At 44.4% G+C, this 21,183-nt stretch overlaps 1 protein-coding gene across 1 annotated transcript in view; it reads left to right on the plus strand.

The window, feature by feature from the left end:
• Nucleotides 1–703: 703 nt before the first annotated feature.
• PPP1R14C (protein phosphatase 1 regulatory inhibitor subunit 14C) overlaps nt 704–21,183 on the plus strand; it is an 86,536-nt gene continuing 66,056 nt past the window's right edge. Inside the window, exon 1 of the mRNA XM_030853181.2 lies at nt 704–1,503. Coding sequence (XP_030709041.1) covers nt 1,198–1,503 — 306 coding nt within the window. The 5' untranslated portion in view covers nt 704–1,197. The remainder of the gene's footprint in view (nt 1,504–21,183) is intronic.

Genomic DNA, 21,183 nt, shown 5'->3' on the forward strand with positions numbered 1-21,183 from the left:
CTTTACCAGGTTTTAAAAAAGTTCATAAAAGCTACTTACTTGTGTTTGAACATCTTTTGCGGTTTCTTCCAGTTGCCTGAACAGAAATGTATTGTTATGTACAACAGAAACATATTAGTGTCTCCCTATAATTTTACACACATACACATGCAGTTTTCTGTTTAGAACTTTCCTCCCCATCTCCTTGCCCTAAACCGCATAGTAAGCTCATTCATTTGTAACCCTTCTTGGCTGCCTGATGTTTTAAAAGTAGTCAGTCAGTGCTGTAACTTTGCTAGCTTCAAAGACGTTGTTTGGAAATGGTATTAAGAAAGCTGGCTATGCAGGGAATACAATACTAGAAATGTAAGACCAGTAACCAGCACTGACTCTTAGAGAAGTATTTGCTGTCAGGATATCCCCAGTCCTTTGCCCAAGAGACATCAAGCCTTCTGCCCTTTAGATACGAAGATATCTGAATGCACTGTCATTGAGGTAACAAGACACTGTCTGGTCTGAAGAGAATTTCTCAGGCGCGGTGATTGCCTGATGGCACAAACATCGCCTCGTCAGTTTTTCTCACTCTCCCAGAGAGGAAGTGGCACGGATAGGAACGGGTGTTTGGAGCGGCGGGATGGGCCCGGGAGGGGAGGAGACACCGCCCCGCCCTCAGAGGAGGCGGCAGGGAGAGGGAAACCTCTGTGAGGAACCTGCGCCTCGGCCCCTTCCCGCGTCCCCTGCCCCAGGCGGTCGCCAGCGCAGTCCCCGGCAGCGCCGGCCGAGGCGGCGGGAGAAGCGCAATCCCCGTGTCCAGCAGGGCAGCACACGGTCACCCGCGCAGAGGACCTGGCCCCAGACCCACGCCGGTCGCCCGTGTGTGTCTGCGCGCCCACACCCCCTTCGCCGCGCGCAACTCCCACGCCCCGGGCCCGCTGCCTGCCGGGCGCCGGATCCGCCTCCGGGGCTGGACCCAGAGGGTCCTCGGCTGAGTCCCTAGGGCTGCAGCCCCCGCCCTCCCTCCTCCCCGCCCTCCCCCGCCCGCGCTCCTCCCGGTCGCCGCGGCTCCTCCTCCAGAGCTCCCCGCGAGCCGGCGGCGGCGCGGAGCAGGTGCTGACGAAGCCCGCGCATGCCGCTGCCCGGCCCAAGGCGGTAGCGGCGCCGGGCGCTCCGCCCGCCCCCTCCTCCGGGCCTCACTCGGTCTCCGGCGCGCACGGGGACATGTCGGTGGTGACGGGCAGCAGTGAGGCGGCCGGTGGGGCCGCCGGCGGCGGCGGCGCGCGGGTTTTCTTCCAGAGCCCCCGGGGCGGCGCCGGCGGCAGCCCAGGCTCGAGCAGCGGTTCGGGCTCCTCCCGGGAGGACTCGGCGCCCGTGGCCACGGCGTCCGCTGCCGGGCACGTTCAGCAGCAGCAGCGGCGCCACCAGCAGGGAAAAGTGACAGTGAAATACGATCGCAAAGAGCTTCGGAAGCGGCTCGTGCTAGAGGAGTGGATCGTGGAGCAGCTGGGACAGCTTTACGGCTGCGAGGTACCTGGACGCGGGACCGGGAGGGTCGGGGGCCTCCCTGGCCCCGCTGCGCAAACACAGGAATTCTCCAGGGCTCTGACTCCCTGGCGCGCACCGCCCTGGCTCCTGGGGACCCAGGGCTGGGAGCGAGGCGCGGCGTGTTCTCTCTCCAGAGTGCCCTCTGGTGCCGGGGCGCAGCGATGGGGAAGCCCCTCCTGGGTTCAGCTGCCGGGTGCCCGGAGAGCTGGGGGCCCCCTTGATGGCCGTACCGAGAGCTGGGTCTTGCTCGGCGCGCTGCGTTTCTGCCAGCCCCGGGCTCCTCTCGGCTCCAGCTGCAGCTCCCCGAAGTGGGGCTCGGAGGGGATCACCCCGGCTGCGCGCAAACCCACGAGAACAGCGCTCACTGCTGGGACCCTGGCAGACCCGGTTTCTGTGGAGGGGGAGCAGGGAAAAGACTGAAAGCTGCTTAACGGAGAGGAGAGATTCTGGGGATCTTAGAGACCACCTCGGTTTCTGAAATATACAACAAAATCATAAGCTGAACGCTTTCCCTTTGCTAGCCAGCCCCGACGCACGTCTCCATAGTTCGGCCTTGCATTACCAAAGCTGCACACGTTGGGCTTTGTTGAAGCCGCTTTCCTTCTTCCTGCCCAGTTTCAGTTACTCCCGTTGACGGGCGCAGAATGAGAGCCTTGGGCAACCTGGAAGGGTGCCTGGGTGGAAGGAAGGGAGCCTGCGGGTGGTGTGCGGGATGCCCGGAATCGCCCAGCTCCCCCTCCGCCACGACATTTACTTCCCACAGTTCAGGGGCTAAGCTTATACGCAAATCTGACTGCCGCGTCAGGAGAAATAGTTGATGTAAGGAGAAATATTTAGAATAAGCTGTAACAAAACTATGGCAGAAAAATGACCGAAGCCAACATGATCGCCCATGAGAGTCTTTAATAACAGTATTTGTAAATGAAGTATTCTACTTCTTTTAAGGGAGTGGAGTTTGGAAAGGGTGGAAGAATGAAGAGGGTTAATAATTAAGGATATGGTTTCTAAGTTAAAGCTAGGTTTGTGTCTATAGGGCTGTTACCCTCTACAGCAAAAATGAAAGCCAGATGAACCCACTGGCTTTTCCTCTGGTTTAGATTTCACACATTTTATGGCCTATTGTGAATACATATTTTCCTTAACATTCTCATCGCGCAAGGAAACAGCATTCTCATTACAGACTCCTGATGAATGATTGTGATATAATGAAGCTTGACTATATGACTAATGGGCTTGTAAAAATATATTGTTTCTCCAGCCCAGCTCTTATAAAAAGCCATTTTAATTGCATAAATAAAACTGGCCAAAATAGGAAGTGTTTATGGGTTTTTTTTTAGATAGGAAGTTGGCAAAACTCTTTAAAGAAACAATATATTTGATTTAGATGGGATTACTGTGGGATGGATGGATGTGCTCAGTCTTGCCTCTGTAGAATCCAATTACTTTTCACTTATTTCATACTGGTCTTTATACTCCATTTTGGGTTTGGAGAAGATTTGGGTTAGTAGAGAAACTGTTGTTGAAATTAACAATGATTTAGCAATGTTCTTTTTATGGGAGACTAAATAGATGTAGCTTGGGAAAGAGTTCCAGCCTCTCATCAGGTTGGCAAATCATATATTTTAAAGGTTCTTCTGAATAATTGGAAAAAAATGAAAGATTGAATACTCACTGTATTAAACATGTAGGTTAGGTACCTATTTTAAAGGGTAAATATGACCTTGAATCTTTTCCTTGTACTTCTCCCATTTCAGACCTCAACGTATAGCAAACAGCTAGAGAGTTGAGAGGTTTTGTGGTGAAATGACACAAGATGCTATAGGCTGCCCGCATGTCATTAAAATGGGGCAAATATTCCTCTTCAAGTTGTTCTGTCATTTTAGGTTGAAGAAATATAAGTCATTGAAAGGGCTGTTGGCAATTTGTAAATACTATATTGATGCTACACCTTCGTTGAATAATGAAAAGCCTGTGGACTAATAAGTATCCACGTAAGGGATTGTCTTCTGCCATCTATTTTTCCACTGTTAGGGCTCTATTTTTAACTTCATTTCTCTGGTCTGGTAGCCTTTCCTTGCTGATAGCTTCAAGTATTTCAGCCTCTGGTTTATGAATCGAGAAGGACCTACCTGGCTTGTAGCTCTGAATCTCATGAATATGAAGGTTAGGAAATGTCCTTTTTTACACTTAAAATTGGTAATGTCTCCAAATGTTTAGCCCGTGAAATTGACACGGAAAGCCAGCTTGCCACACTTCGAACCAGCCAGAGCCCTGAGCTATCTGCCAGGTTGGGGGTCTTCCAGATGAACATGTATTTAATTTCAGAAGAACTTGCATCAGGCAGGTCAGCAGTTAGATGACTTGTCCTTTTAAGAATAGAAAATAGTGGTCTTTTAGAGTGGCATAAAGTATGATATTTAAAATTAGAAAGGAGTGGGAGAGAAGAAATACACAGAATAACTTCCTGGCTATGGTTTTATCTAGAAGTTTTCAGTGGCCAATCGGTTTTATACAGAGAATAATACAAAGACAGAATTTATGGAGTACTTATATTACACACGGCGTGCTGTTCCAGGCACTGATTCAGTTAGTCATTACAACAACCCATATGAAGAGAGTGCTGTTATCATCTCTGTTTTACAGATGAGGAAACTGAGACACAGAGGGATTAAGAGGCTTTCCCAAGTTCACATAGCCGGTGAATGTCACTGGGTGAGGTGGGGTAAGAACCCAGCAGTGTGGCTCTGGTCCATGTTCTAAGCACCGAGCCTGCTTATAACTCTGCAGGGTCCTGTGCAAGAGAACAGATGGGGGCCCTCATAGCATGTGTCAAAACGTTTCAAAGTTATGAATCAAGCTAATGAGCATTTATATATACTCTGTCATCCTACCTTGGCAAAGATATCTTCATAATGGCCTGGAAAGCTAGGCTTGAACTTGGAATTCTCAGATTTCCCAGAGCTCATAGCTGGTTGGGAGACTCTTCCCCTGGGCCAGGACCTGCTTCTCTCGGTTCTTCCCTCGGTTCTTCACCTGTGATACCTTCAATGAGGTAAAGGACATCGTGTGCACTTGCATGTCCAGTCTGTCCACACCCTTTGTCCCCCCTCTAACTGTGCCTCTGGCTCCAACCAGTGGCAAAGTCCCCCTTTGGGAGGCCAGACCTGGAAGGAGCCTGTTCATGCCCTGGAAGTGTCCTGGTATTTGATCAGGGAATTCTGGGGACAGAGTGTAGGCTAAAACCAGATGGAGGGATACCTGTCTGGATGGGTAAGTCCACCTGGTCCCAGGAACTCTGCAGGAAGATGAGTGGGGCCCAGGGCTGTGGCCCTCCTACACAGTCTAAGGGTGGTATTGTTAAACACCACATCGTACATAAGTAGAAACTAACACAACATTGTAAAGCAACTATACACCAATAAAAAGTAATAACCCCCGCCCCCCACATCATACAGCCTTTTGGTTACATAAATAAATGTCTTTATAGATTCTAAAATGATTATTTACGTTTATAGTTATTTTCCATTTCATCTTCTTGTACAGTTAGTTACATTTTCACCTAGGAATTTACTTATAACAGAACTGCTAGGTTAAATCTACATCCACATGTAAGAATTTCTGTTTTAAGACATTTTCATATCTCTCCCAAACCCTGATAGTTTTTAAGAGCATTTGATATCTGGCATAGTGTTTACTTTGACGAGTATTGCAAGAGGACTTAACTGGATAAGTCATGTCAATTTTTCCCATCTTGCCCAGCATCAAGATAACATCTGTACTTCCAGTTTTGCGGTTTGATTTGCTTTGGAAATAAGAGCCTGTTGTTAACCTCGGATTACTGAAACGCCTGCAGCAGCCTAGCCATGAACAGACTTGTACACTGAGAGTATCTCCTGGGTTATCCTGAATGTCCATTTGGGGGGCTTTCCTTTTGCTGCAGCTGTCTACATTTTAAAAAGTGGTTTCTGGCACATTACGCTTTTTCATCTTCCCTTACTCCCTACCATCCTCATTCTGTAAGTCGGTGGTTCTCAAATTTTTTTGATTGTGGCCCTAGAAAGAAACACTCTTGCTGCCTGATAGATACACTGACACGTGGATGGATGAAAACAGAGATTCACGAAGCGCCACTTAATGTTACCATGTACGTGAAAGAAAAATTACAACGTTAATATAAAATATGACTTTATTAATGTTGAAATACAATATTCTGTTCTATTTAATTTACCACAATTGCTGGTTGTGACCCTCTAAATTGATTTCATAACACATTTTGGGGTTGTAACCTGCCATTAAAAAAATACTGCTCCTGAAGGGGAAAAGCTTAAACATATATAAGATAATTAGCTAAAATTTATTGAGTGCTTTCTGTGTATCAGGTATGGTTCATGGAATCCTAGTAACAACCTCTGATATTCCCATTTCATGGATGTGGAAACTGAGGCACAGAGAAGTCAAGAAGTTGCCCCAGGCCCCTCAGCTGGGACACAGCAGAGCAGGGCTGTGTCCAGAAAGTCAGCTGTACCTTAATCACTGCTTCCTGAGGTGGGGCAGTGCCTGGCACCTTCTTGAACCCCTGTAGGTTTTCTGCTCCCCTGATGCAGCGGTTGTAACTTCTGAGTTGACTGATGTTGCATGTTGGGGGACTCCAGTGTCCGTGGATTTGTTCTCAGATCAGGCCTCCTGTTTTTAGTTCAGGTCGTTGCTTTGTTCTAGATTCCTCCTCTGCAACACCACATTGGCCTGCTTTGCTGCCTTGTTAGTCCCGCAGCTGGAAGGTAGAAAGTGCTGTCTAGAAGATGGTTTGTGGATTATGTGGTGAATCCCCATTTGTGTAGGTATTTGAGAATGAATAGACTTTTAAACCAAACTGCTTAAAAAAAAAACTCCATAAACTCAATCTGTAAAATATTAAGGAATAAATTAAACATGTTAAAAGTCCATGAATAAAAGAATACTAAATTGCCAAAGGATGAAATGAAAACTGTACTTAACAGGTTTCCCTTTGGAACAGTGGTTAGGGAAATTTGGTGTGGAGGCAGTGATTAAAAGAGTAAATGCTTCGAAGCGAGGTGGACCTGAAAGGTACATTGGCCCCAGCATTTAGTAGTGCTTAGAGATCGGGCAATTTCCTTAACCTCTCTGAGCCCCACTTTCCCCCTGCGTTGAAGGGAATAGTCCTGGCCCCTTTGTGGTGGTGTTAGGAGGACCAAATGGGTCAGACCGTGGAGATGGACCTTAGTCAGTGTTGTAGTTTGAATCATAACCAGCCACTAACTGTTGGTCGTTCTCTGTGATGTGGGAGAGCAGGAGGGGGGAAGAAAAAAGAAGTATTCATACCTATTTGGTGGTAGAATTTGGAGACGGATGTGAGGTCAGAGGCATTGGTGTATTTCTGAACTTGAACATGGGCAAATATTCGCTCTGTCATTCCCTTTTTTCCTAGAGCCTTCCTCATTCTGGAAGTTCCTGTGGATTTTCATATATGTGGAGAGAACTTAGGCATCAACAATTTGAAGGCAGGATTGGTCTGAATTTTCTTTGTGTTCCTTGTAGGGCACAGTTCTTCGGCCCTTAAGCATTTATTTGAGTGAATGAAAAAGGGTCAACCTTCCGAAAACCTTTTAAAAGTCATTGATCTTTTACTACCGGCTTATTTGGTGGTGCTCCTTGATCATACTCATGGCTATGGAAAAAAACTGATGCAGGGTTCGGTTATAATCATCTATATCAAGCTCTTGCATCATTACTGTTTTATTTCAGCATTTTTGGATATACACCTACCTCCATTGACCTATTTGCTCAAAACAGGAATTTAAAGACAGTAGTCGCAGCTAATTGATTTTTAAGCTTAGACTGACAGAATTCTTTTGAAAATTGAATCTTCCTCATGTCTCCTGTCCAGCCTTTTCCTTTGCTTCTACTGTTCCCCTTGCCACACTAGCCTACCTGCCCTTCTCATCTCTGACACCTGTTTGTTTCCAGTATCTTCCGTTTTTCTCTCACCTTTGAAACAACCTGGCTTCACAGGGTACCCTTGCTCAGCTCATAGTCTCCTCAAAGACATCATCTCTTTCTAGATGGAGGGAACAACTGAGTCTGTTTCATTTTCCATGTGGTGTGTGCACCATGTGCATAACTGCATTTTGTAGTTTACTCTCTTGTCTCCCGTTTCCTGCACTTGTCTATTTCAAACCTTCACCTGTCTTTTAAAAAACCATCATTATTATTATTTTTTATTTTGTTTTTGGCTGTGTTGGGTCTTTGTTGCTGCACATGGGCCTTCTCTAGTTGCGGCGAGCAGGGGCTACTCTTCGTTGCGGTGTGTGGGCTTCTCATTGCGTTGGCTTCTCTTGTCGCGGAGCCTGAGCTTTAGGTGCGTGGGCTTCAGTAGTTGTGGCTTGTGGGCTCAGTAGTTGTGGCTCTTGGGCTCTAGAGTGCAGGCTCAGTAGTTGTGGCACACAGGCTTAGTTGCTCCACAGCATGTGGGATCTTCCCAGACCAGGGCTTGAACCCGTGTCCCCTGCATTGGCAGGTGGATTCTTAACCACTGCGCCACCAGGGAAGTCCCCACCTGTCTTTTCAAGGCATCCTTTCTGTTACCTGCCCTGCCCCTTGCAGCCTCCCGCTGTTCTAGCCAACCATCCACCCTCCCGGGCACTTCCTCCTCTTAATTACCTTCCTACCTGGGCTGCTTTTCAACCTCCTCCTTTCACCCCAGCACATACACAAGTTGCGGTGTTTCTTTCCCTTACCAACAACCTCCTACCACAAAAATGCTTCCCTTTCTCAATCCTGTACTCCCTCTGGTTGCTGCCCTATCTTCTCCTTCCCTTACTATTTTTCTAGCTCTTTCTCCCCCCATGACACCCACTGTTTATCCACTGCAATCTGATGTTGGCTCCTCCCATGGCTTCCCTGAGGATCTTCTTGCTTTGCAGTCCAGTGGTTTGTTTGGGTCTTTTTTACTTGACCTTCTGAGGCATTAGGTGCCCTTCACCATTTCCTAGGGAAACCTTTGAGCAGTCCTCTCCTGGCTTTCATCCTAATCTCTAGCTACCCTTCCAGCCTCCTTTCCGGTTTTTCGTCCTCTGCCCACCTCTTCAGTGCTGTCACACTGCCTCTGTCTCTGGGCCTCTGCTCTATTCTTTCTATTTTTTTCCCCACTCCTGCATCCTCTTTCTGGTTGATACGAATACTCCTGTGGCTTCAGTTGCTGGCCATGTGCTGACAACTCTTCAATCTGTATATTTCACCCTGATCTGTTTTCTGAGTACCAGACATACTCAGATGCCCCGTGGGAACCTCAACTGCAGCTGCTCTGAAACTGAGTTTCTCATTTTCCTCTGCAACCTGCCCCTCTTCCTCAGTTCCCTGGGTGAATGGTAGGCACGCTGTCCACAGGTGTCCCAGCCAAGAGTATACTGGCATCCTCCTCTGACCTCTCCCTGCGGGTCACATCCAGCAGTCAGGAGGTCTTGTGGACGCCTCCTTAGAGCTCTGGAATCTGATTCTTTGGCTTCTCACTGCCACCGCTTTAGTCCAGCACCATATAATTTCTCACCTGTATTATAGAAGAGACACTTTGGTCTCATGTCCCTCAAATTACTGCTCCTACTAGCACTGGTACTACTACCAGCCCTCTACTATTGCTGCTGTTATCGCTACTTCTGCTACTCGAGTAGCTCTCGGTCGAGGGCCAGGTGATTTATACATTTTATCTCCTCCAGTCGATCCTGACAGTAACTTTATGAGGTGGGTGGTATTATCTTAATTTCTTCTCGTTATAGAGGAAGAAACTGAGGTCAGAGAAGTGGTTCCTTGTGCTTGTCCAAGGTCACGCTGACTCCCAAAGTCACATAGCCTCGATGCTACCATGGCTTCCAGCAGCTGCATTTATTAAGTTCTTACTGCACAACCCGTCCTCCCTGAGCCCTCGTTCATTCCCTACAGTAACTCTGCAAGGGAGGTAGAGAGACTGAGGTACAGAGAGCTTGAGTGACAGGTCAGGGGACACGTGATTCTCAAGTGGCAGAGGCTGGAGTGAAGCCCTGTCTTTGGTTCCTGGGCTGGGGTCTTCTCCTCTGGTCCTTCATCTCCAGCTCTCCCTCACCACGGGAGCTTCAGAGCCCCCTCCACACGGCCGGCTGGAGTGTTTCTAAAATCCTGACCGGATCTAGTCCCTCCCCACAGCTGTCAGGATATGGCCTGCGACAAGGCTCAGGGCTCCGCTGCTGCCCCCTCGCTGGTCTCATCTCCTTCCCCCACCCCACCCTTGCTTCTTCAGTTATCAACCGAGGTCCTAGTGCAGGTCAGGCAAGAACCCCTTCCCGTTTGTCTCCCTCTGCCAGAATCACCTCTCCCTCCTCCTCACCTGCCTACGTCTTACCTGCTCTCCTCCAGCAAACCTCTGTCACAGGTGTCGTCACCGGCTGGTAGCCCTTTGCTGGCCTGTGCTCACCCCTGTCTCGGCACCTTTCTATAATTCTGTCTCCTGCAGCTTCTGAGGGCAAAATCTTGTGGTCCCTGCAGCCCTAGTGGCCTCTTGCATCCTGGCTGCACTCAGGGGTCCAGGACCTGGCTGTCAAGTGAGTGACGCAGAAACTGGTCCCCTCGACCAGACGGCAGCATCTTCTGGTGCCGTGCATTTCAGAAATACATACCCCAAGTTAAGGGCATTAATCTAATTTGGCTCTACCTGTATTAAAAATCTGTTCTTCATGGGACTTCCTTGGCGGTCCAGTGGTTAAGACCCCGAGCTTCCACTGCAGGGAGTGTGGGTTTGATCCCTGGTTGGGGAACTAAGATCCCACATGCTGCACGCAGTGCAGCCAAAAAAAAAAAAATCTGCTCTTCTATTGTTGACCTTAAGTTTCAGTTCTTTTTCATGCTTAGGAATTATATACATTTTTTTTTTTTGGTACATGGGCCTCTCACTGTTGTGATCTCTCCCGCTGCGGAGCACAGGCTCCGGACGCACAGGCTCAGTGGCCATGGCTCCGCGGCATGTGGGATCCTCCCAGACCGGGGCACGAACCCATGTCCCCTGCATCGGCAGGCGGACTCTCAACCACTGCGCCACCAGGGAAGCCCCTACATGTGGTTTTTTTGAAACTGTGAGCTAAAAGGACATTATGATGGAATAAGGCACAGATGCCCGGGTGATGAAAGTCTTCAAAGGAAGTAATCACACGTTACTGCCATTCTTCTCTGTAATTTTAACTTTTCAGTATGTACAAGAATATTATTTTGTTTGTAATCGTTCATTTCTTTGGAAGTGGAGATGCCTGCTGTGCTGGGAAGGGGTGAGGGCTTTTCCATTAGAAGATAAGATTCAGAGCAACAGGCTCACACAAGTCTTGATAGAACAAGGAATGAAAGCCAGGATTCCTGCCTCTGCTTAAAAGTCCGGGCCAATAAATTCTCACCAGATTTTTCTTAGTCACCACTGGCATTTTGGAAATCTGTTCCACTGTGTAAAAGCTTAGAAAAAAGAAGAGACCAGAGTGTGAATTAGTCTGTAAAGCGTCACTTTATGGTTGAAGAAAAAGTGATCACAGAAGGGCTTTTCCTTTTTGAAAGAATCCTTAGGTCAAGCTGTGGAAAGACCTGTGGAGGGAAGGAATATTCATTCATTCCAACAGATATTTACATAGATGGGGAAAGAGGAGGAAGATGCCTTCATCCATTTAAACTGTATAAGAGAAAAAGAGAAAGTAAAGGAAACCTTCCTGTTGTAGGGGAAGAACGGAGGTGTCCATATGATTGGAAGCCCTTTGAGGGCGGCAACTATTTCCTGTTCATGGTTGTATTAGTGTTTTCAATACACTTATTTACCACATAGTGGTTGTGTATTTCTTCCTTTACTCAAAGCCTGTTTTCGGGAAAGGTTATCTTAAATTCATTGACATTATAATGTAAATGACTAAAAACACTTTATCGTTCATGTTAATAGGAAGTAAGGTCTTAAGTAAGAGAAAGTCGTCACTTAATAGCTGAACTTCGGGAGTGAATACACAGGGCAGGCTGTATCATTTGTGGGCTGTGGGACCATGTTGGCATCTATGAGATCTATGAAACGTGTTCCCAATATGATGTGGTGGGAAGGGTCCTGGCCTCAGTTCTAGCAGGGCTGCCGCTTACCAGCCAGATGACCTTGGCAAGTCATTTTCACATAGGCTTTTATTTTCAGGTTTTCTTTCCTCATCTGAAAAAAACAAAAAAGAGGGAAGTCTAGGGCTTTTAAGCTCTGATCTTTATAGAGATTCTATAATAAAGCTGACCGTGCATTGGAGAAAATGAGATTTATTAAAGAGACAGTGATATTTAAAGCAGTAATAGAGGGTCTTTTCTCTCAAGGCAAACCTGAGACAGACTAGTTCACCAAAGGATCATCCGATTTACATAGTCATTTCAGTAGCTAAAGTGAGTGTCTCCAACCTTCCCTTGCATGATGTCTTATGTGATGCCACTTGGATGGGAAGGATCCAGCTGAGAAGCCTTTTTAAAAAAAACCCTCTTTTCCCCTCCAGCATTTCCTCCCCACTGTTGATTTCCAAGTTAAATTAACAGTGCAGATACTCAGAGCTACCCTATCTGCCTATTGTTTTTTTTTTTTTTTTTTTGCATTTAATTGGGTTAACCTTTAAGAAGAGCTGGCATATTTGACTTAAAGCTTTTAGGCATATAAATTATAATACTGCCTGTTGGAGGCCTTTCCTGTTATTATTTGTCCATTATCTTGGCAGTGTCTAATTAACTAATGGTGGTGTTTATTTTAACTTGAGGAAGATTTGTGTTGAGATATAAAACGAGCATCTGAGAGAGAAAAGTGCAGCAGCTTTAGGAAATAAATTTTTAAAAAGGCAAAGAGTACAAATTAGCCTAAATAAGAGTCTGAATAAATCTGTACTAAACAAATTAATTTTCACTGGGGAATTTATTCCTGGAATGTCACTTTAGAGTTAGTTTTAGAACATGATGGGATAGAAAAAAGAAAGTAAGATTTTTCATAGGCAGTTCCGGTAGGAAGTGAAAAGCAGAATTGATTGATCTTTATAATATTTGTTTATTTTGTTTCATGATAGAATCCATAAAGCACCATCAGATAATCCCATTCATCCACACAAAAGCTCTGTGATGTAAGTAGTTATCCTATTTTTAAAATGTGAAAATTGAGACTCAGAGGGGCTTCGTAACATGCCCACGCTGAAATTGCCAGTAAGAAGAAAAGGAAGACTCAGAGTTGGAAACAGCTCTTGGAAACCATGAACATCAGTTTCACCTTCACCCCCTGATCATTTCCATGTATTCTAGCATTTTTGACTGATACACTGGGCAAGCCTTTTCTGCTTAATTTATTTGACATATTTTCAAATATACTGCATTAGTTGAACAATTTACAGTATTCTGTTATTTTTTAGATGAACCATTTACAGGATTCAGCTGTTTCTTTAGAAAAATTCAAATCTATTAGTTCTCAAGTATACATCACAGTTGAGTGTGCTACTTATTTCTGATTGCCAGGTTTGCATGAGCAGTTAGTATTGGAGTCCTTATGTTCTCTATTTATCCACTTAGATGGAATTTTGAGGTAAAAAGTTGGAAACTCACTTTAAATAAGCCATTTTATCCTACATGTTTGAAAGTACAAAATATTACCTTTGACATGGCTGAAGTAAAGAAATAATGCTTCTTCTAAATAAAATGTGAAAAACCCTTAACAACATCCTTTGCTTCTCTGCCTAAGGATGTTTTTGTCCTGAGCTGCTATGGTCCACCATCTATTAATATCTTTTATGTTTTCTATGTCAGTAGTACAGCTGACAGAGCTCCTTCATTCGTTTCTGCAAATGTTAATGGAATCAAATCTGTTTCAAGCCAAGCAGGTAAGATGTTGAGTTTTCAGATTGGTAAAGATAGCTTTTCTGCTTAGTTCTTATGAGCTAATACTCCACGTAACAATTCTAACTAGTCAACTGGTTTTTCTCCTGTTTGTGATGGGGTGTGGAAGCTCTCTAACAAGTCGGAAGAGAGTGAGTCATTGATTTGGTGCTAAAACATGATTATGCTTGCTATAATGAAAACACTCTACAAATATTATAACTAAAAAAAAACAACATGTACTATCTCTGGTAGACAAGGGCCTTTTGTTAAGCTAAAATATTCCATTTCATCATCAAACCCCAGATGGTTCAGTATTTAGTAAGCTTATGCCAGAAGCAGTTTATATGGATGGATGTTTAGATAGTGAAAGTGTGTGTGTGTGTGTGTGTGTGTATCTAGGTAAACAGACAGACCATCACCCAAACTAGCCTGAGTCTTTAAAAGCATCTAGTTGCCAGTCACGTCTCAAACTTCTGCAATATTCCCATGTTAAATTTCAGAGAGGGACAGTGAGCTGCATTTAATACGTGGAAGATCCTTGGGTTGCGTTAACTCATTATTCTGAAGAAGAAGAAAATGAGGAACGAGTTTATTTATCCTTGACACCTTACTGTAAATTGCCTTGCATAAAGCAATTTAAAACAATCAAGGAGGGCAAAGAATGAGATACAGAGAACATATAAAACAGTGAAGTGAAATCCAAATTCTCAAGCCAGTCGTTATGACTAAGAGGCTAACCCCCTCTGCTGCCTCTGCGGGTGCGAGGCCGACCTCTGAGCAGTCCTGAAGGGCGTGAGTGTGGACCTGGCCTTCCTCCCAAGGAATTCAGGCTATCTTTTCCATTTCACTAATCAAAACAAACTGACGTTTTTAGAGACGGCTTCTTACTGGTGATAGGAAATAGGTTGTCTCATCTCAAGATCCCTACTGGTTGGGATCACGGTTCTTTTTCCATCCTTTATGCCGGGATGGGTAGGGGTGGGCGTGGTCTTCCAGAAGGAGGAGGCAGGCTCCCCCGACCCGCCTTTATTTGCAGACTGTGTGTGAGCCGTCATTCTTGGCTTCCTTTAATTTCCCCCTTTAAATGATAGAGCCCTCTCGGGGATGTTTTGAGGGTTAATAAGGTTAAAAAATCATCCCAGGAAAAGTCAAGGATGCTTATGAAAGTACTACTAGCAACGTCTGTGATCTTTTTTTCCATAGTTAATTCTGCCTTGTTAATACATATATTCAAATGAAAGGTACGTCCTTTGGTCAAAAAGAGAGAAGAGGCTTTTGGAGTTTTTTTTTGCGGTACGCGGGCCTCTCACTGTTGTGGCCTCTCCCGTTGCTGAGCACAGGCTCCGGACGCGCAGGCTCAGCGGCCATGGCTCACGGGCCCAGCCGCTCCGCGGCATGTGGGATCTTCCCAGACCGGGGCACGAACCCGCGTCCCCTGCATCGGCAGGCGGACTCTCAACCACTGCGCGACCAGGGAAGCCCTGGAGTTTTTTTTTTTTTTTTGAGTTTTTTTGTTTTGAATAATTTTTGGTGGAGTTTACACCTTGATTGAAAATTTTGGTCACACACCAGGTTTTGTGGATATAGAATAATCTAGTCAGTGTCCCAATGAAAAGTCTTCTTGTTGGGTTGCTTCAAGAAAATTACCTTTTTAATTCAAGAGAATTATCACATTTGAGTTAAGTGATAATGGTTAACTTGCATTCTGGATACAAATCGTTTTCATAGGATGTCTTTGTGCTTAGAAAAAAGACCGCAAAGATATAATAAAAAGTGCTTTTTAGTATCATTATGGGTACTTTTAATTTTATTTATGCTTTGTACAATGAATGTGTATTCCTTTAATAAGAGAAATCTAAGTTATTTAGAAAAAGAGGTGGGGGTGGGTATCCTGCTCTGCTGTCATCGTAAGAAAAGGCTTCCTTTCTCTTCCATGATCAATCTCTCTCCTGTCACAGGGCTTGATAATGTTCAGAGCAACTTTTGGGGTGTTTTGCCTTCTCAGGCAGTTTTTTTTTTTTTTTTTGCGGTACGCGGGCCTCTCACTGTAGTGGCCTCTCCCGTTGCGGAGCACAGGCTCTGGACGTGCAGGCTCAGCGGCCATGGCTTACGGGCCCAGTCGCTCCGCGGCATGTGGGATCTTCCCGGACCGGGGCACGAACCTGCGTCCCCTGCATCGGCAGGCGGACTCCCAACCACTGCGCCACCAGGGAAGCCCAGTTTTTTTTTTTAATTGCAAACAATTAAGGGGAAAATGAGCCAACAAGTGTGTTCGTATTAAATGCTTTTCATTTTCAGAATAACTAGTGATAAGGCTTTTGGAAAGTAGGGTGTCTATCTTTTTGGGTGGAAAGACCATCTGTGGAGAGGATGGTGCTACCAACCACAGGACAGAAGGAAGTTTAGAAGGAAGATGGGATCACCCTTTACCTTCTCTGAGGAGCCCATCCCCATCCTCCTACGCAAAAGGGGCTTTCTTCTTCATCTTCAGCCTTTCCTTCAAGAGTCATAGAGCTGTACACTTAAGATCTGTGCATTTAATGGTATGTAAATAATGCCTCAATCAAGTGCTAGACACACAGACACAAGACTCTCTCCCTGTTTCCTCCTCTCTTTGCCCAGGTCTAACAGGGAGCTTGTCTGTACCTTTTGCCTGCATTTTATCACCTTCTGCTCCCCGCAGCCCACTGCTGTGTCGCTGTCACTCCACCCAGAGGGCTTATGCCCTTCAGGTTGCTGAGACCCTCGTGTCCATCTCAGTTCTCGTCTTTTGTGATTTTTTGTTTCTATTTAAATAAATTTATTTATCTCAGACCATAGTTGGAATCCTGGGCATTTTCTCTCTTCTTTTTTTTTTGAATTTTATTTAATTTATTTTTTTATACACCAGGTTCTTTTTAGTTATCCATTTTATACATATTAGTGTATATATGTCAATCCCAGTCTCCCAATTCATCCCACCCCCCCCCCAGCAGTGTTTGCCCTGCTTTCTGAAGCCACTCTATCCATTATCCATCCATCAGCCATTGTGCCATCGTCTGTCCCTGTCTCCAATACCCATCCATCAGTCCTTGCAACCACTTTCTGTTGGGCCCACTTACTTTTCTTTTAACAAATAAACTTTTATTTTTTTAGATGGCTTTAGATTTACAGAAAAACTACAAAGACTGTACTCCATGTGCTCTGTGACCAGTTTTACCTATTTACCTTAAATTACTATGGTAAATTTGTTACAATTAATGAACCAATATAGATACTTGATTTTAACGAAAATCCACACTTTAGTTAGCTTCCTTGGTTTTTATCCAGGGTCTTTTTTCTGCTCCAGGGTTCTGTCCAAGATACCACGTTACATTTAGTTGTCATGTCTCCTTAGACTCCTCTTGGCTATGACAGTTTTTTAGGCTCTCCTGTTTTTCATAACCTTGACAGTTGTGTGAAGTACTATTAGGTATTTTGTAGAAATGCTCTGCAGATGGGTTTTGTCTGATGTTTTTCTCATAATTAAACTGGGATTATGGGTTTTTGGGAGGAAGGCCACAGAGGTGAAGGGCAGTTCTCATCACATCCTGTCAAGGGGCATGCTATCAACAGGACTTATCACTGTTGATGCTGGCCTTGACCACCTGGCTGGCGTGGTGCCTGTCAGGTTCCTTCACAGTAAAGTTACTCCCTCTCCCGCTTTCTATACTGTATTCTTTGGAAGGAAATCACTACGTGCAGTCCCTACCTAAGGAATGGGGAGTTATGCTCCAACTCCTTATATTTCTGTATGGTTTATATGGAATTCTTCTGCATGGGACATTTGTCTCCTCTCCCCCATTTGTTTATTTAGTCAATAATTTATTTAAATCAATATGGACTTGGGGATATTTATTATGTACTTTGGGTTAAAATTCAAATTGCTCAAATTGTTTCAACTTTGGGAGCTATTTCAGGTGGCTCCTTTGTATGTTTGATGTACTCCCATCATTGTGTGTGTGTGTGTGTGTGTGTGTGTGTGTGTGTTTAATACTTTCTGGCACTACAAGGTGTTCCAGGTTCATCTTGTACATTTTTTGCCCCAGGCATAGAATCAGCCATTTCTCCAAGGAGATCTGGTTCCTTTTATTGGAGAATGGTATCAGAAACCAAGACGTGGATGATAGGTGTGCTTGTTGCTACTGGGGTGTCATTGTTTCTAGGGTCTGTCAGCTGTCAGAGTAAGGAAATGTATGTGTGTATACTAACCTGTGTATATACATATATCTGTAAATATTTCTATACGTAGCCATCAGTATCTATATTAAGTGAAACATGAGTTCAAGATGATGTCTCCAGCTCGAATCCATTACCACGTGAATTATTCTAGCCTCTTTCTCTTGCCCATCTGTAAATTCTCACTCCATCAGCAAGAAACCTGAAGTTCCCACCACCTGCCATCCATTCACTTAATTGTTCGATTGTGGCATACAGGTACAGCAGCATCGGAGTTAACCCATACCCCTGTGGGAAACAGCTTTATCAACTAGAGTGCTTACGCGCAATTCACTTGCATTTAGTCTTACAGACTCTATTCATTTCCCGTTACTTAGATCAGCACCTTTTCCCCATACCTCCTTCAGTGAGATTGTTTCATACATTTGTAATATAGTCAGATTGTTTTGTCAGATTCTGCATTCCATTTTGGGATCCCCCAATCTCTTAAATGATTTTTTAAAAATTTGCATACGTATTCTTTGTGCTGTAAAGTTCATGTGCCTTGACAAACACATGATGTCACGTATCCACCCTTACAGTATCATATAGAATAGTTTCATTACGCTAAAAAAAACCTCCTGTGCTTTACTCATCCAACCTTCCCTACTTCCCCCTGAGCCCCTGACAACCACTGATCTTTTTACCATTGCCGTAGTTTTGCCTTTTCTAGAATGTCATACAATTGGAACCATGTAATATGTAGCCTTTTTAGACTGTCTTCTTTCACTTAGCAACATGCGTTTAAGATTCATCTATGTCTTTTCATGACTTGACAGCCCATTTCTTTTTATAGCTGAATAATATTCCATTGTTTATTGGCTTGTACCACAATTTGTCCATTCAGCTGTTGAAGGACATCTTGGTTGCTTCCAGTTTCGGGGCAATTATAAATAAACCTGGCATAAACATTTGCACACAGGCTCTTGTGTGGTTATAAATTTCAAATCATTTGGGTAAATATGCCAGATGTACTTTTAAGTGCTAGGGGTATGGTGCTAGGGAAACAGCAGAGAGGCAGAGTCCCTGTGCTCTGAAAGCAAATACACATGAGTGAAACAAAATGGTTTCAGCTTGTGAGAAGTTCTGTGAAAGAAATAAAACAGACTAATGGAATAAAGTATGAATGACTGTGCCTAGGTTGCTAGGACCAGGGACGACCTCTCTGAGGAAGTTTGTTTCATTTGAACCAGGACCTACATGGTGAGAAATGACACCAGCTGTGCAAAGATGGGAGAGGATGAGCTTTTTCCCAGTGGGCTCAGTTAATGCTGAGACCCCAAGGCAGGATGGACCTTGACATGGTCAAGGGACTAGGGACAGAAAAAAATGTGAGCTGAGATCATGAGTGAGAGTACTTTAAAAAAAACCTTTTTCCTGTAGTATGGCATACGGAGAACACAAATCCTAAGTGTGTGGGCTGATGAATTGTCTAGAATTGAACCCACCGCGTAGCCACCATCCAGATCAAGAAAGGGAACATTGCTAGCACCACAGGAGTCCCTGCTGTGCCCTCTTTCCATCATTAGCATCACCCTACCCCCCACACCCCTGCCTGCAAGGTAATCTGGTTGCCTTTTAAAATAACTTTTATGTCTGTTTCTTTCGTTCAACATTGTGTGAGATACATCCAAGTCGTTGCATGCCATTGAGGTTTGTCCATTTTAGTTGCCATGTAGTGTTCCATGTATGAATACATCACAGTTGTTTGTTAATCTGCTCTGCTTTCGATGGACATTGGGGAAGTTTCCAGTTTGGGATTATTCTGAAGTGAGCCGCTGTGAACATTATTGCACGTGTCTTTTGGTGAACATATGTCTGCATTTTTGTTGGGTTGCCTACATAGTGGAGAAACTGCTGGCTTATAGGGTATACATATGTTCAGCTTTGCTAGATATTCCCAGACAATTTTCCAAAGTAACTATAGTGACTTACATTCCCACTACAGTATCTGAAAGTTCCAGTTGTTTCACGTCTTTGCCAACACTTGGTATTTTCTCTTTCATTTTAACCATCTGTGAGGTATATATTGTTGTTGCATTGTGGTTTTAATTTGCATTTATCATGAAGTTCAGTCCTCTTTCATGTTTATTGGCCCGCTGGGTATCCTCTTTGTGAGGTGCCTGTTCAACTCTTTTGCCCATTAAAAAATAAAACCTTAGGTTGGGTTGCCTGTCTTACTGATTTTTGTATATCCTGGACGCTAATCTTTTATACATCCTAGATATCAGTCATTTGTCAGAAATATGTATTGTATGTATTTTCTCCCACTTTGTGAGTTGCCTTTTTTACTCTTTTAATGTTTAAGTGTTTTTAGATGAACAGAAGTTCTTAATGTTAATATTGTCCAGTTTACCAGTTTTTTTTCTTAATAGTTAGTGCCTTTTGCATCCTGTCTAAAAAATCTTTGTCTGCTCCAAGCTCATGAAGGTGTTCTCCAATCTTTTGGACCCTTCATTGTTTTACCTTTTATAATTAGATCTGTAATCTATTTGAAATTGATGTTTGTGTATGGTATACTGCAGGGATCAAGATTTCGTTTTTTTCCGTGGGGATATCCAGTTGACCCAGCACTATTCATTGAAAAGATCATCCTCTTCCCCACTGTGCAGTAGTCACAAAACAGAGGACCTTGTATGTATGGGTCTATTATAGCTTCTGTTGAGTGTGTTTTCATGCTGGATGGGACCTTCCCGTCACTCTCACTGTACTCCATCTCCAAGTCCTGGTACAATGGCCCATGCACTGTAAAGGGTCAGTAGGTATTAGCTAGTTGATGATCAGGTCTGAACTTGCCTTTTTGGCAAGAGTATGTAAAATCCCTAGGTTCAGGCTCAAAGAAAAGATACTCAGATTTCATTTTAGAGAAGACTTTGCTGACTACTTAACTATATTTCTTCAACAGGCCCAAATATGGTTTTGGAAAAGTCCTGCTGGCCACAGTCCTAGGGAAGGTCAGTTAACTTCAGACGAGTTGGTAGGGCCGCGTCTATTCAACCATCCAGTCAGCCACCCAATAAATAGCTGTTGAGGGCCTACTATGTGCCAGGTGTAAAGTAGAACTATGAAACAATGGGATTCTTGGCAGAGTTTCTGTTTTTCTTATTTATTTATTTATTTATTATATCCTTATTGGAGTTTAATTGCTTTACAATGTTGTGTTAGTTTCTGCTGTACAACAAAGGGATCAGCTATACATATACATATATCCCCATATCCACTCCCTCTTGCGTCTCCCTCCCACCCTCCCTATCCCACCCCTCTAGGTGGTCACAAAGCACCGAGCTGATCTCCCTGTGCTATGAGGCGGCATCCCACTAGCTATCTATTTTACATTTGGTAGCGTATATGTGTCTATGCTACTCTCTCACTTCATCCCAGCTTCCCCTTCCCCCTCCTCGTGTCCTCAAGTCCATTCTCTACGTCCGTATCTTTATTCCTGTCCTGCCACTAGGTTTATCAGTGCTGTTTTTTTAGATTCCATATATACGCGTTAGCATACAGTATTTGTTTTTCTCTTTCTGACTTACTTCCAGAGTT

This window comes from Globicephala melas, chromosome 14, assembly GCF_963455315.2.
Source record: "Globicephala melas chromosome 14, mGloMel1.2, whole genome shotgun sequence".
Classification (NCBI taxonomy): Eukaryota; Metazoa; Chordata; class Mammalia; order Artiodactyla; family Delphinidae; genus Globicephala; species Globicephala melas.